Raw genomic sequence first — 15530 nt, forward strand, 5'->3', positions numbered from 1 at the left:
ATCCATACTTTGCCAATATTCTACATGAATGGGATATCATATTATTTCAGGCATTACTTTCAGTTTCATACTATAAAGTCTTATTAGAAAGTAACCTATCCTGTGTCTTAGAAAGATTTGTTCTAATCTCAGCTAAATTTCTATTGATTAGTTAATGCCGTAATGCAAGGGTTTAATTTCCTTGAATTTGGGCCACTAATTTAACAACTCGTGAAAATATAACCCAATACAAATAAAGCAGTAGGCACTTACGATAGCCTCGGTATCAAATTGCAAAAACAGCATCTCATGAAAATTTCTGTGACCTCCTCATTCATGAAAATATCGAAATAAAACTTTTACAATTTTTTTTTTTTTTTGCCCTTTCCATTTTGTCTTTTTTATTTCACCCTCCACTCATTCTGCTTCAGTTTGACAGTTTTTTCTCTCATCTCATTATGCTGTAACTTCTCTTCATCTGTAATATATGATCTCTGTTTTTCAATATATTTCTGTATGTGTAAACCAGGTTTCATTACATCAAGAAAAATATAAAACTATTGACCAGATAGATGTTGCAATAAACTGTGACATTTCAACATTTCATGCATATACCGAGAATGATAAATGTATGTAAAACGCGCTAGGGGGCGCTAATCTAATCACCCACCACCCTTGGGTCTCCTCTGGTCTCTTCTGCCCATCTGTTCTCTACCAGTACCAATCAGCCAAAACATACTCATTATTCAATCTGGACAGGGGTGCACTTAAATTTACCAGTGGACTGTCAGCAACAAAGGGGAATGACCATGGGGCAAGTGTCAAAAATCCATACACCCTTGGTGAGGTATCACCTGCCCTCACTGAATGCTGCAGTGACTCACAAGGAGATTACCACACGGAGGGTTTTACCCGGAGATAAACGGGTTGTGGGCCGTCGTCGTCGAGGCATCATGGGAGGTGCCAAAACTTTGGTACATGGGTGCGAGGCATGCAGCCAGGATTAGCAGCTTGCTGCTCCTCTATCTTGAAGGCTTCTGTTTTGATCAGCTTGGCTCTCATTGGTTGTTTCTGGTACTCTACAGAAATAAAGAGGATCACCAAAGAGCCGTGGGCCAAAGATTGCAGTAATGAGGATGGTGATGATGATGATGATGGTGATGGTGATAGAAATGACAGTTATGGTAATGATGATTTAATGGTGCAGAAAATATTAGCAGTGGTAAAGATGAAGGAGATGGTAGGAATTGATAATGAAGATGACGATGGAGATAATGAAAACGTAGGAAGGAATCTAGGTAATGACAGGGAGAATTACAACAATAATGACATTAATAATAACATTAAGAATTAAGAGAATGATAATGGTGGTAGTAATCAGATTATGTTCACTGATCCTAGAAAACTTATCTAAAAACAGTGATCTTATGATGATAAGGATTGATGCAGACTTCAGCCAACATTTGATCCTCTCCATCAACCCAAGATATAGCTGCATTTTGCTGACCTGCAGACTCCTGGCCACAAGGATCAGTGTTCAAGACTCATTGACTGTTACATGGTTCTATGGGCAAAGTCTTTGGTATCTGAGATGCCTTGACGCGATAACAAGTCTACCTTACCAACAAGATTACTGACTCCAATAAATCCAAAAAGCCCTTAAATTCACAATTTGTAGGCCCTACTATTTCATTGTCTTAATATCAACTGTATTATGATGTGAATGTGTACTCGTGTATTAGTTTGTATAATGAATCTGTACCAAGGTATTCCTATCTAAAACTTACAAAACATTCCTTTCATGCTATAAATGTAAAAATAATAATAAAAAGCAACCTGTGTCCCAAATCCTACCCATGTGCTTTGTGCACATTGTGACTTAAATCTAGTGGAGAATGCACAAGTATTTCATGTTTGTTGCAGTCCATTTCCTTAAAGAAGGATGTTTGTGCAAGTCAGACAAGAGTTCCATTGATCTCTAGCTGACCACATGTTTTATCAACAAGTGAAGATTGGGTTTTCTTACCATCTCTTTGTATACATGAGCCTTTGGATTAAATGAATGGTATTGTGCTGGTAAGAGTAAAAATAAGATGTGTTATTTTGACAACCTCAGCACCATGGTGTCAAGGTATTCTCGTACAATCAGGACAATCTGGCTTTCATAGATTCCTACAGAGAGATAAGAAATTGTACCTGCAGTTAAGATATTCAGTTGTCACACATCAGTCTACAGGTAAATACTTGCTTTCGATACTTCCATGACAGTTTCCGGCTTTTTAAATCCAGCACAAGAATATCAAGCATTTCCACTTGAAAAATATATATTCTCACTAGAATTCCACAATATTTTCAGCATGAAAGAGAGAACTAGCATTTTCACCTCAGTTTGCAAAAAGTAACATTTCCCGTTTATTCTCTCTGAAGTAAATGATATACACACTTGTAGTAGTCAGCGGCTTCTTTTTACTAATTAAAACATATGTTTCTTTAAAAGTACATTTACTTGTTCACAAATAAAAGGTGGGACACAGAAGCAATATTTTGATACAAAACACAAACATTTTTTTGTTGCCCTATGGTCATTTAATGCTCTTTGAATCTACGATCAGGGTCTGCATCATCTTTCTTGGAAACAAAAGGTTGAAATAGTGACAAGCGTTTCCTCCACGACAAAGTTATCGTCATTCCCCACGAGACTTGCTTGATGCCATTATGTTTTCCCATTCTCCAGCCATTACCCTGAACACGTTTAATCAAGCGATACGTAACTTAAAGGAGATTTAGGAGGGTCATAGCCTCTGGTTAATTGAATTCCAATTCGTCATAAATTCATCAAACCTCCCTCCTCCTTCCACAGCACCCACTCACCTTATAATCTTCCAATTAAAATCTTGTGAAAAAGTGCCATCTTTTTACCTTTTCCTTTATATTCCTGGAACTGCACAGCCTGCTCTTTGTTATACTAAAGAAAACACGCAACCTGCCATTATTTGAAGGCAAGAATGCTTTTGGATCCTACTCCCCCTCTATGCTGTCAGAAGTTTTCGTCAATTAAGCAGTTGCTATTCCACAGATCTCATTGTGTTGTGCCGCAACAGCGCTCTCTTAGGCTGCTTGCCAAGGGTTTGCGAGTCCATTCTGCGTCAGGCTGGCCATGTTTTCTTTGCCCACCCTACCATGAAGGCAACCGCTCGCTATTGAGCGCCCACTCTGCAACCTCTTTGGCACACGAGGGAGCCCTATTCACACTGAGTACCTGCACGTAGAGTTTGCTGTGTTTCATTGTGATCACTGCTTAGGTCTGCTAAGAAATTCAGAACTAATCAAACTCCAGAAATAACAAGTAATGGTAATGCCTATATTTAGCATCACCTTTTTTCACCTTACTTTATTAACATGTAGAAAGAAAATATATGCAATAATTAAATCTCTTCAGATGTGATAACTTCAGAGATTATAAATGTAAAGAAAATCATAACATGGAAAAGTTGCATAAACAAGAAATTCGAAGTGGATTTTATGATGTGCGCATGCAGCCTTTTTCTGAGACTCTCTCTCTCTCTCTCAAAAAAAAATCTTTACATATCTTTTTTTATCAAGTAAAAAATGTCCTTCTTGTGCCAATGAAATAGAGGATAAGACTCTGTTCATTATCTTTTCTTTGGGGGGGGGGGGTGGAGGAGAAATGGGAGAATTTCAAAGGAAAATGATTACCAAATGCAATACACTCTCATCAAGTTTAATCTTAATATGTAAAAGGCATATTTTGCTAACTTCATAAATGACTTATAGTCTGGCCAGATAGACCTGACATACCTGAAATAGTTGCCTACCAACATCAAGGTATGAAAACTCATATTACTTTGATTTTGGGGACCTGAGTCTGCCAGTGAGAGAGAAAAAGATAGCAATGGAGAGTTTCCTCAAGTGGACAGAGCCATTTGTATTCGGGATTAAAATCATGGTGTGAACAGGGCAGGGAGTCAGGTATGAGGGCGGGTGAGAGGGGCGGGGAGATAGCTTGGTGTGGCTTCATTCTTCTGTGTGTTTAATAACATAAGAGGTAATTATTTCTGGACCAATAGGTGTAGCTCGCTCCATCACACTCATCCATCTGTCATACCTCTGAAGAGGAAATGTACAGGGTGTGTCAAAAAAATGGTTCAGTCCCTGAGAGATTATTATCAAGCTATCATATTTTGTTGGGGGGGGGGGGTAGTATTTCCTTTACTTTTCATTGAACGAAAATGAGTGCAGAGCTCTAGTGTATAGTTAACTGCTGCATACACATGGTTGTGGTTAGTTTATTTAAAGTACCTCAAATTTTATGCAGAAAATGTGTCATGTCATGTCTTGCGCTAAATTCACCTGTGTAAAGAACACAAGTTTCAGTTGTTAAAATATTGAAAGGATGTGCAAGCTCATGAGGAATGTAGAATAGGTATTACTTGGTTATGTTGTAATTTCTGAACAAAAACTCAAATCAGACTTATTGTCATATTTTCTATAAAATATATGGTAAACATATAGCAATTGATTCATAGGAGTTGTTTGTCAATTTGTCATTGAATATCAATTTAGGAAAAGATGAAAAAATCAATCTTGATTTGAAACAGCTATCATATTCTCTCAATTGAAAATAATCTAAACCTTTTTTGTTGATGTTTATGAGCACTGACTAGATTTTACAATTACTGTAGTACCTGTCAGTGGACAAAAACAAGATATCTTTGCAAAAATATGAATTATTCATCCTTCTGCAGTTAGAAATTCTATTTCTGGAGTGTACTGTTCCCCTGGTAGCTGCTATGATCATATAGGAACCTGTTTTTGAAATCTCTTTCTATTGTTTGCTCACCCTATTTTTTTCCCAGCATTAAACTCCTTTTTGCCATTATTCCTCCGCTCCTCTTCTCAGCCCGAGATCTACCTGTCTTTCTGTGCGGAGTCACTGCACTTTAATGGACACTTTACCTCTCACGCTTCATATACCTCAATCCACCATTTTACCCCCATTTTTTCCAGCTTTTTACAACAAATTCATAAACTTTTTTTTTCTGAGTGTATGGATCTGCAGCATGAATCGCATAAAAAGTGAGCAAGGAAGGAAATAAACACATCCTCTAAAATCAATACAAAAGTAATTGAATAAACATATTAGTATATACATTTATGAAGAGAAGGTATACATGGTAAACCTCAATTTTCCTTTTTCTTCAGTACAGTTCCACCTCGATTATCCGGCCTCCTTTTATCCGGAAATATCTATTATCCGGACGCGTTCACGCAGTGAAGGACTTTGTTTTTTTCATCCAAAAACTGAGAAAAAAACAGTGACTTTACATGTTTTCATGGATCTGTTTCTCAATATCTGAGGCAAAACGTGTATGATGTTTACATAAAGATAATTATACTTTATTTTTGTGAAGAAGGGACTACAATTTTGCGCAGGCTAGCATAGATTACACCCCGTTGCGGGAAACGCTACCTGTCTAGCTGCCAGTGTACTGGGACGGCAGCTTGGACGGCAGCTATATATATCAACATTGGGTCTCCCATATCCGGCCAATTCGCTTATCCGGATGAGCGCCGGTCCCGACATGGCCGGATAATCGAGGTCGAACCGTATGTAATTATGGGGCTTGTAATTCAATCTGAGCCAGTCATATTTCAGTGTCCACTGTGCAATTACATTGAGTGAATGTAGAGTCTTGAGCATTCGGATATGTATTTTCGATATATTCTGCTTTGACTGTTGAAGATGGGAGTGGAATTGTTTGACAACTTTTATCTGACAAGAAGTTGAACAATATTTTCCAAATACATGAGAAAATATACTTACATTGTTGTTATATGTGTAAGACACATGAGATACATACATTTTACACATTATATACTTTAACACCTTTGATCATTACATTCTTCAAACATAACAGAATTATTGCTCAAGAAATGTGTGTGCTTTTCCAGTGCCCTAACTTTTTGTATTTTCTCTGTTCATCCCAAACATTTTCTCCAGTGTTCTACCCTTTTAAAAAGAGAGCTTAAACAACAATTGTCTGATCCCCAGTTTGCATGATTGAGAAAACCTGATAGGGAGAAAGGGAATCCATGTGTGCTGAATATCCGAGTGGGAGATGAAAGGGCCATATTGGCAAAATATTTGCAGCTCCAATTTCTCAAACTTTGTTCTGGCTCCAGGCAATGATCTACATGATGATGTTGACGACATTATTAAAACGCACTTAAGCAACATCCTATCTCTTTTATGGGGTATTTCCTCTAACCATTACAACACTTTCATCATGTCTTGAGAGCAGGTCTCAATGGAGGCCGTTATTTTAGCATACTGGTTCCGCCTCTATGTAGATGAAGGGTGTGCTCGTACCCCGCAGACAGAGAAAAGCCCTGGCCATTCTGACGAATTGTTTCATTTATCGATTGCAATAAACAAGCTGTGGATTTTGAAACCGATCCACTGCTAGCACTGTTCCCCTCTCCTTTTATTACTGCCTGTGTTCCACTCTGTACCACACCGTCGGCCCACTTAAAAGGATCTCTACCCTCTCGGCAAAAGACTTTCTGCCGCTTTGAAAAAAAAAATGATGAAGAAGAGAAAGAAAAAGGAGAGAGATGGTGTTGGTTTATAAAGGCTGTGGCGATTGAGTTTCAGTAAATTACAGAGTCTCGAGAGATTCCAACACAGTCACAGGATTCCTGTGAACTAAGATTGTAGCTGCTAGGGCACAAAGTTGGACGATGCAAGTCTGCTCACCTCCAGGAGATGGGTGCAGAAATTCCTTTTGATGACGAAGAAGAGATGATGCCAGCGACGCCCCTTCCATTCTCCGGGAAGAAATGAGGTAGACATGAAACAGACTTTCATATTTCTGGAGTATCGAGTTTAGATTGCTCCAAACAACAATTAAGTATCCATGTCACTGTCAGAACAGGGAGTGTGCCTGCCTGCCTCTGGTTGGGCGTTGGGGAAACTCGAGACGGGATGCGTTCACTGCCATCGTCTCTGTCTCCGATGTAGAAACTTGGCGGCAAGTTAATATATTGCTCGCCTTGTGGCCTATCCCTCCTGATGAGAGAAGAGGCAGGAAGAAATCTATAGCTCTGTGGTCTTACTGCACACCGCACTCCGGTCTGACCACTGGCAGTGTTTCATCTTGTGATTTGGTAGAGGATTAATAGACTCGCTTACTTGGTCATCCTTCTCGTTTGCTAAACAGACCTTTATTAGTAGATTTGTTGTCTGATTGGAATTGTTCTTTTCATTTGATCATTTCTGTAAGCAGTGTTCTCTTTCCTTCTGCTGCTATAGGATAACATGTTTAAACTTATTTCCAACCAGACTTTCAGTTCGAAGATCAACAAAACAGAAGCAAAATGTTGCCTGCAAATAACTCCTCAAATACTATCAGCAACTATGCTGATATTGGAAGACTCTAGTGAGTAGTACCCATACAATAACTTTTACATTTTGAATACAAAGTCAAAACATTAGATTCGTCAAATTGGAACATACTCCTGCTCAATTTCTTCATTCTGTTTGTAGGACATTTCCAAATTTCTGAATTCTTCCCAAACAGCAACAACATCTATTGCTACTGGTGCAGTCACTTTCATTTTATCAAGAGTGCATATCTTTAATCATGCTTTTTCTTGGTAGATGTAGACCGCAACTGTCAGATAAATTGTGTTTCAAAGAAACCCACAAAAGTGTTGATGAAACACAGCTGGAATAATGGCATCCAACTTTTTTATTTCACTCTCTGAGGTTGTTCCTTTTGTATCTATTTTTGGTCGTCGTCTATTGATCTGGTTTTATTGGTTGTTTTCAAGGTCAATATCAGTTTCAATGCCGACACTTGGGGGCAGCCTTCAAGATGTTTGAAACCACGCATTTCACTGTTTCTTTTTGTCCCCACCGCGGTTGAATGCAAAAGGAGCAATAAGTTTACACAGCCCCTCGGATAGTGATGAAATATACGAACACTCTTTCAAGAGAAAGAAAAATAGGACGATCATCTCATCTTCCAAATCCCTTTCCATTCTGATATTTGTTTCACCCTGGTACTTCACCTCCCACTATTCATTTTTTGTCTTCCTTGTCAATAAGAAGTATTTCTTGTTTTCGCACGGCCTTTTCTTCATGTGAGGGTTATTATTGCTGGAATTCGCTCTCCCCAATTACAGATAAAATCTTTCAAGAAGTTTAGGTTCTATTTGCATGAACTTTCTGAGGATTTCTGGGAGTAATGCGATGTTTGTAGCACACTGGCAGGAACCTGGAGCAGTTTCTCTAATCCACTAGAGGTGTCGGAGATTACTTTCCCCTAAATCAGTTCTCTTTTCACACTGTGGTACAGTGTGTCTCACTTGTGGTAGGACCTCTTTACATTTGTGACGTGCATATCTGCAAAGTGACCTGTTTGCTTGAAAGTATTTTTCCAGCATCTAACAAAGATGTGAAAGGAATGAGAATAGATGAGAATCCAATGTGTCCCATTGCTGATATTTTTGCTGATATGTATGACAATTTTGAATAGTCTTGATATCTAATGGAGAATATGGCAGTAACACTGTTTGTACAATGTGTCATCCATTTTGAGAGTTAGAGTAGGTGACCTCTGTTACTATGATGTTTATCATATACTATCAAAATATTGACATATGCAACACAAAATGACTCAATTAATTGTAAGATCACATGACAATGAAGTAGCAGGAACTAAACAAAGTCCACTCATCTTATCCATTAATTTCCCTCAAATTCTAAAAGAACAATTCTCAGAGTATTTGTATATCACTTGAGAACAAAGAAATATTTTATAATGTATCAACTCCACCCCTTTATTTTTTTTTTCATCGTAATGCCTCTTAAATTGTCTTTCTGATGGAATTTTTATGCTGTTTTATAGAAATGTTGTGAGATGAAAAAACTCAGAAGGCTTTCATCTCACATCTAAAAATTTAATGCAAACCTTTCTGTCACTTCTGTGAAGAGATAATTATTTTAATCTCTTGTTTTGTGATAAAGACATCTTTTTCTTCATTTACCAAATACTTTTCTTATGTATTATGCAATTTTAAAGTTTAGACGATTATGTTTAATGACTAAGGTATGTTTAAAAATGTTTGAAGAAAATATCACCAGGTTTTTATTTCTAAGAGGGGAAAAAATAACGTGGATAGGGAAATATGGATATATTGGCCCATGCCAGATGAATTATTGTAGTGTCTTGTTGTTTCTGTGCTGATGGATCAGCCGTATCTGCCTGTTTGGCATTCACAGCGTTTGCCCATTCATCATCACTTTCAACAAGCTATTTTCAGATTTCACTGGTTTATCTCTGTATCAATGCTTGTTTCCCCGCATCTTCATTTTTTAGTCTCATCTTGTTCACACACCATCACACCAGTCATATTTGTTACCAAGGAAACGAAAGGAAGAGAGAGGGAATCATCTGTGGATGAATGAATAAAGGAGATGAAAGATATTAGATTATACTGTGAGAAACTAAACTGTTCTTTACACAGCTTCTTGATGCAATAAAGGTGGCTGACTTGATTCTAGTAGATATAGTGTCATAAGTGCTGAGCACTATTTTACAACTATCCACAAACTGCAATTCATTTTTACAGTTTAGGATAAGAGTTTAGTTATTCTATGTATTTAGACGAAAGTGAATGCCCTCCTGGCATGTAACACATGATGCTTTAGCTTGATTTGAAAAACAGAAAAAATTGTTTAACAATTTTAATGTGTCAAGTCAACAGTAAGTAACAGTTTCAATCTAAATGACTAAAACAGCAAGCTTTGAGATAAATTAGATACAAAATATTTGCAGGTAAGGAAGAGTAATCTTCATTAGGCAGCCACATGTATCACTAAGCTTCTTCTCATAGGTTCAGCATTCAGGGCAATGTGTTTTGGTGAGGTTTAGGTCGAGTGTGAATGCTGCCAATTGGAGTCTGGAAGAAGGCAGCTATCATGGGCCGAATTGAGGCAAATTGAATTAATTCTTCTGCAAATAGGGAGCAACACTGCATCGCTTTCAATCCATCGGCCCAGGCTGCCGCGTGCTCTGGCCTTTTGATTGTCTTCAAATTGTCTAGGAGACAGAGGGAGGAGAGAAGAAAAGAAACAGAGAAAGATACGGGATAAAATAACGATGGAAGATAGAAGACAGAATGAGTTTGGATTGAGAGAAAACATAGAATTTGAATGGAAGAAAGGAATTGAAACAAAGAAAGACAAAAATCAGAATGGGATGAAGGACTGAAACTCAGAAAGATATGGAGAGAGATAAGAAATTAGTAAGAAAACCCTTATTTATGAAGGAGAACGAGTGATTTACTGAGGATTCAAAGCAAATCTAGATTATAATAATGACTTAACATTGATTTTACTGATCAACATATTTACATTTTAAAACTGTTTTGAAGCACTAAAGCTGGGGTTTTTGTTTCATCTGCAAATGGTAAATAATGCTTTACTGGGGCATAGGACACTTATGAAATGCTTTCATTTAATTATGTGTTTCCAGGATGAAGAGAATGTACCTACATGAATGTAAAGCTCCAGTCACACAGTCGCTGACATTGAGTTACGTTTACCACAAATAGATACAGATATTGTAGTAGACGCAGCACAGACACAGGCATCCGCACGGTTATAAGTAGACGTAACTGTTTGTAACTGTAGTTAAATGCAAAATCACAGCCCCAAGCCTGTGAAATTTTGGTATTTTCAAAATTTCGCAGGGAGTCGCCATGGATGCAGACCATAAATGAACATACAGCTTGGATGCAGACCACTTAGAAATGTTTACCTCAGGGAAGGGATCTGTGGGAGTCCGCAGAAAAAAAAAAAAAATGACTTTTTTGGCCACAATGCCGGACTCAAAGCTTTATGTGACTTGATAAATACATTGTGAGTAAATAATTGGGTGTGAATGGGAGGGAAGAACAATGGGAGGTTGAGCAATGTACATGTTAGTCATACATGCTACTAAAAGGTAGTTGGACTATCCATTTCATTAACATGCCATATCCTTGAAATGTTAAAAAATTTGTGAATCACATACTATTAACAATGCAATGCCTGAAATTCCTTGCAAGAGAAAGATCTCCTTTGGAATTTTGTGTTGCAATATTTTTCATCTTAATGCATCTGCCTTCAGAGATTGTTACTGAAATAACAAGAAGCTTTGTCCATGGATACTATTTCACCCCAACCCTCCTCCTCCCCCTCCTCCTCCCCCCCCCCCCCTTCATCCCACCTCCTCTCTTTCACTGTGAGCTATGGTGAGTGGACGGTGCACCGCAGTCTGTACCATCCCCCAGCCCTAGTCAAGTTTGGTGCAAGTGTGGGAGCAATGTTTGTAATAGCTCGCGTAATTTCATATACGGTTTCAGCGATTCGTTACCGCGGCTTGCACCACCTGGCCAGCTGAAAACGGCACGGCCACGTTGCAGCGCCGGGAGAAGCAACTCGCCCTCCAGATCTACTTTCACAACGAGATCAAGGGAGCGTTCCTCTACATCCACCGCTGCATCCCTTTACTCTCATTCGTTCCCATAGAGCACTGATTGCTACAAGATGGGTCTTGGGGTAAAATCAGAAAACCACATCTCCTTCTCATCATTTCGATGCATCTCATCAAATATCAGCCTCGCGATACATCTCTGACATACAGACGGACAATCGTCTTCAAATTCTCCTCTCAGTCTAGTTTACCGCCTGTTAAAAACTCATTACTTCTTGTATAGGTATGGATGTCATCTTACAGATCATATTCCATGTAAGATGTAGACAGGGTACAGCCTCTCTCATTCTGGTTCTCTTCATGTCTTCCTATTATGCTTCTTTGCTATATGATACTTTACCTTGGTACAATGTCAAGCTTATATTCTCCTCTTTTTTTTCTCAAGTCTTTCCTCACTTTATTCTTCTATCATTCTCACTGTTTTATTGTATTTTATTCCATTTTGAGCAATATCTCTCTCTCTCTCTCCGTGATCTATATCTCTGTCTTTAGATTTTTTGACTGCTTTCCCTAGTCTCACTTCATACAGTGTAGCTGTTTTCTCATCCAATTTCTTCACAGACTTTATTACCTGTGTGTACAATTTGACCATTGTAGTTAAAACCTCAATTCAGCAGCTTTTGTGATGACATGAAATCAATTTATAACTCTTAACTAAAAATTTGAAACTCTTTGGTTTTGAGACTTTTGAGAATTCATCCAATCAATGAGACAAAGGGCAAAAACCTACATCCACAGAATTTTTATTTGCATGCAGGCTTACATTAGTTTTCAAATTCTAAAACTAAAAAGACATTGGAAAGACGAAATAAAAAAGCAAGGTAAGATTTTGTATATGTTTGAGATGATTGGACTTTTGGAATACAGTTACAAGTTCTTCTCTTTATCTTTCTTTCATTCTCCTCACTTGAAATTTTAGTTTTCAATCAAAGCCAAGTTGGAGACAATCTGATTGTTGGGCTGATTTTCAATTAGCTCGCAATACCTTCCTTGTCTTTAACAACAATTCATCAACACTTGTTTTGAAACAAAATAGTTTTGGCTGCATGCCAGGACATCTTGATGCCTGCTTGTCTGACTTGCTGTGCAGCGCGAGGAGGAGCAGCCAACTTGTTATTGCCCTCCCGAACCGACAATTACAGCTCTTAAACCCGGAGATTAACTCGTCGCTCTCTTCCCAACTTTATTGGAATTTTATTAGGAGGAAGAGGAGCCAGCGCACTGGGGGGATTGTGTTCTCCTGGTACCGGTGTTAAGTTCAGGAATCCACGAAAGTGTTTTAGATGTGGACGGGCGAGAGGGGAGAGTTGGGAGAGAGAGAAAGAGATAGATAGATGCCGAGATGCTGTGGTTGTATGGCGTTGAATGCAGAAGCAGTTGAACAGAAGGTTGAGTGGGATAGAGTTGCAACGTGTCTGTCACCGGTGATCAATCCGTGGCAATCGAACCCAGAGGATCGGCTGTCGCATCCTAGACGACAGTTGCTTCCCCCTATCTAATTGAAGACCCAATAAAACCCCTCCGTGCAGCAAGGGGGAGGAACGATTCTTGCCTCCTCCTTACCATGTAGGAAGACCAACAACTTGTGGAATGTTGATATATTTGCCCCCCCCCCCTCCATTTTTATTTGATATTTCAATCCATGTAAGACTTGTTTTGGGAACAAACAGACAAGACTTGCATACAAACCATGAGTCTGTTGATGTCATGTTCCCATGGTAGTCATCTCCTCTTCCACATCCACAGTTTCACATTAATCTTTATCTTTGTATGAGTTTGAGGATCATTCCTTACACTCATCTCTCCACCTATCTTGAATGAAAGAAAAACTGAAAGTGAAAATAAAGAAATGCATAAGGTTTAACGTGGTCTTTGCAGAGTTGGTTTTGTTTGTATTCTTTCTTTTGTATTGGTCATCTTTTTCGAAGTAGCAGTGAGTGATATTTTAGGACGAAACAGGGCAAGATGAAAATTTGTTGAAATTTTCCTTGCCAAACGAGACAGGCTGGCATATTTTCATCTCTTATTTCATTATGTATCTATACTAGTTATGTTCATACCAGGGGAATTTCCTTAATTTGCATTTCCAGGAATGGTGGCTAGTTTTCAACACATGTTGTGAAACAGGTCGTATCTCTAACCAGGATCATTTCTTTCATTTTGTTCAACCTCCAGATCTGAGGAGTGACTTTCGCCGTGAGCCAAGTGATACCACGGCCCTGACAGGAGAGGGGGTGGTGCTGGAATGCTCCCCTCCCCGGGGGCACCCCACCCCAGAGGTGTCTTGGGAGAGGAACGGGGAGACAGTGGTGGCAGATGGGACAAGGGTACGAATACTCCCGGATGGAAACCTTGTCATCTCACAGGTGAGGAAAGATGCAAATCACCATGACAACTTCACACCACTACAGATTATCATAGATGGTGCAGTGATGATACCAGACAAATCGCTAATGGATATGATTTTGACGGTTCCATGACATTTGCTCCTGCGACCATTGCTCTGACGAAATGTCCGCATGCTGAGCCAAACATGAATTCTACCCACAAACATAACCCTAACCATAATCCTAATATCAAACTAAACCTAAAATCCTATCACAACCTTAACCCTAACCCTAAGTCCTTAGAGATAATGAGACTGGAGCAACTGTCACAAAGTAAATGTTGTATCAGTGATGTCGACAGTGTAGCTTATGTTAACAATGATGAAGGTAATGACAGTGATGTTGACAATTGTGATTTTCATAATATTTGATCATAAAGAAATGGTTATATACATGGCACAATACACACAAGTACACGTAAACTGCTTACGAATATGATGATCATACCATTAGTAGCAATACATTCTAAACAGGACAATGATGGTAAAGTTGAAATATAGATTTATGAAAATAAAGACAGTAACAGTGGAACGGTCTGTAGGATGATAAGAATGTAGATAATAATGGTGTTAGGAAAAATATGATGAATAATGATACTCCCTTTTGTGTTCAAGTTAACATGAGAATGGTATCATGTATTCTTGTTGCAGCCAAGACCCAGTGACCAAGGGAACTATGTCTGTGCAGCAACCAATACTGAAGGAACAAAAAGGAGTTCCCCAGGAAGACTGGTTGTCCACTGTAAGTCTTACTAGCTTCCACTCCTTGTTCAATTCTTTCCTTAATTCCCTGTCAATTTTCACTTCTTTTTGTACAAGGTTTAATGTGAAATGATGCAGCGGTTCACACATTTTAATGAATGTCAACTGCATGTCTTTGAATTTTCTTGATAAACAGTGTCTGTTACTCATAGGTACAATGCTGTGAGCTGGTGTCAACTGAAATTTGATGGAAATTTTGATTAGTCATCTTCAGTGAGATTCATGAGACCTCCAAATAAACTTTGCGTCATTCTTTAAGCAAAGATTTCAGGAGATTTTCCACCAGGAGATCATAAAAAGTACCAATTTCAGGAGAAATGGGGATATTATGGAATAGTAAATTTCAGAGGGATAATTAAAACAGAAGCAGTGCTCAATATTTAGTCATCCTGGATTGTAGATTGAGTGTTTGCTGTGCTGTAAATGTGGGAAATTTCCTGCAATAAACTTGATGTCTTATCTTGACTTGTGCGGCAGCCCGACCCACATTCACGGCGGTGCCGGAAGAAGTCCTGACTATACCAGGCGAGACCATCACCCTCGTGTGTGCAGCAGAGGGCGAGCCACAGCCCTCTATCAGGTGGATCAAGAAAGACGGGAGCATGCCAGAGGGACGGTAAGGGGGAACGCCTTTCTCACCTTCTTGTCCCTGAACACACACCAGCAGGGCAGTGAGCTAGATAAACCCCTTTATCATGATTGAAGCTGGTGTGGTATTACTGATATGTAGAATTGGATGTTTAGAGGTGACATCCACCAAAATAGTGTCTTCCAAGTGACAGGTATTATGATGTGATTACTGTAATGTATGCAATGAGCAGTAATTTCAGTGGTAATGT

At 38.8% G+C, this 15530-nt stretch overlaps 1 protein-coding gene across 1 annotated transcript in view; it reads left to right on the forward strand.

Annotated features, from left to right (window-relative positions):
• Positions 1-15530, forward strand: part of LOC140229559 (roundabout homolog 2-like) — a 403949-nt gene that overhangs the window by 357947 nt on the left and 30472 nt on the right. Inside the window, exons 7-9 of the mRNA XM_072309806.1 lie at positions 13719-13909; positions 14581-14671; positions 15169-15307. Of these exons, the coding sequence (XP_072165907.1) occupies positions 13719-13909; positions 14581-14671; positions 15169-15307 (421 nt within the window). The remainder of the gene's footprint in view (positions 1-13718; positions 13910-14580; positions 14672-15168; positions 15308-15530) is intronic.

Source organism: Diadema setosum, chromosome 6 (assembly GCF_964275005.1).
Source record: "Diadema setosum chromosome 6, eeDiaSeto1, whole genome shotgun sequence".
Taxonomy (NCBI): Eukaryota; Metazoa; Echinodermata; class Echinoidea; order Diadematoida; family Diadematidae; genus Diadema; species Diadema setosum.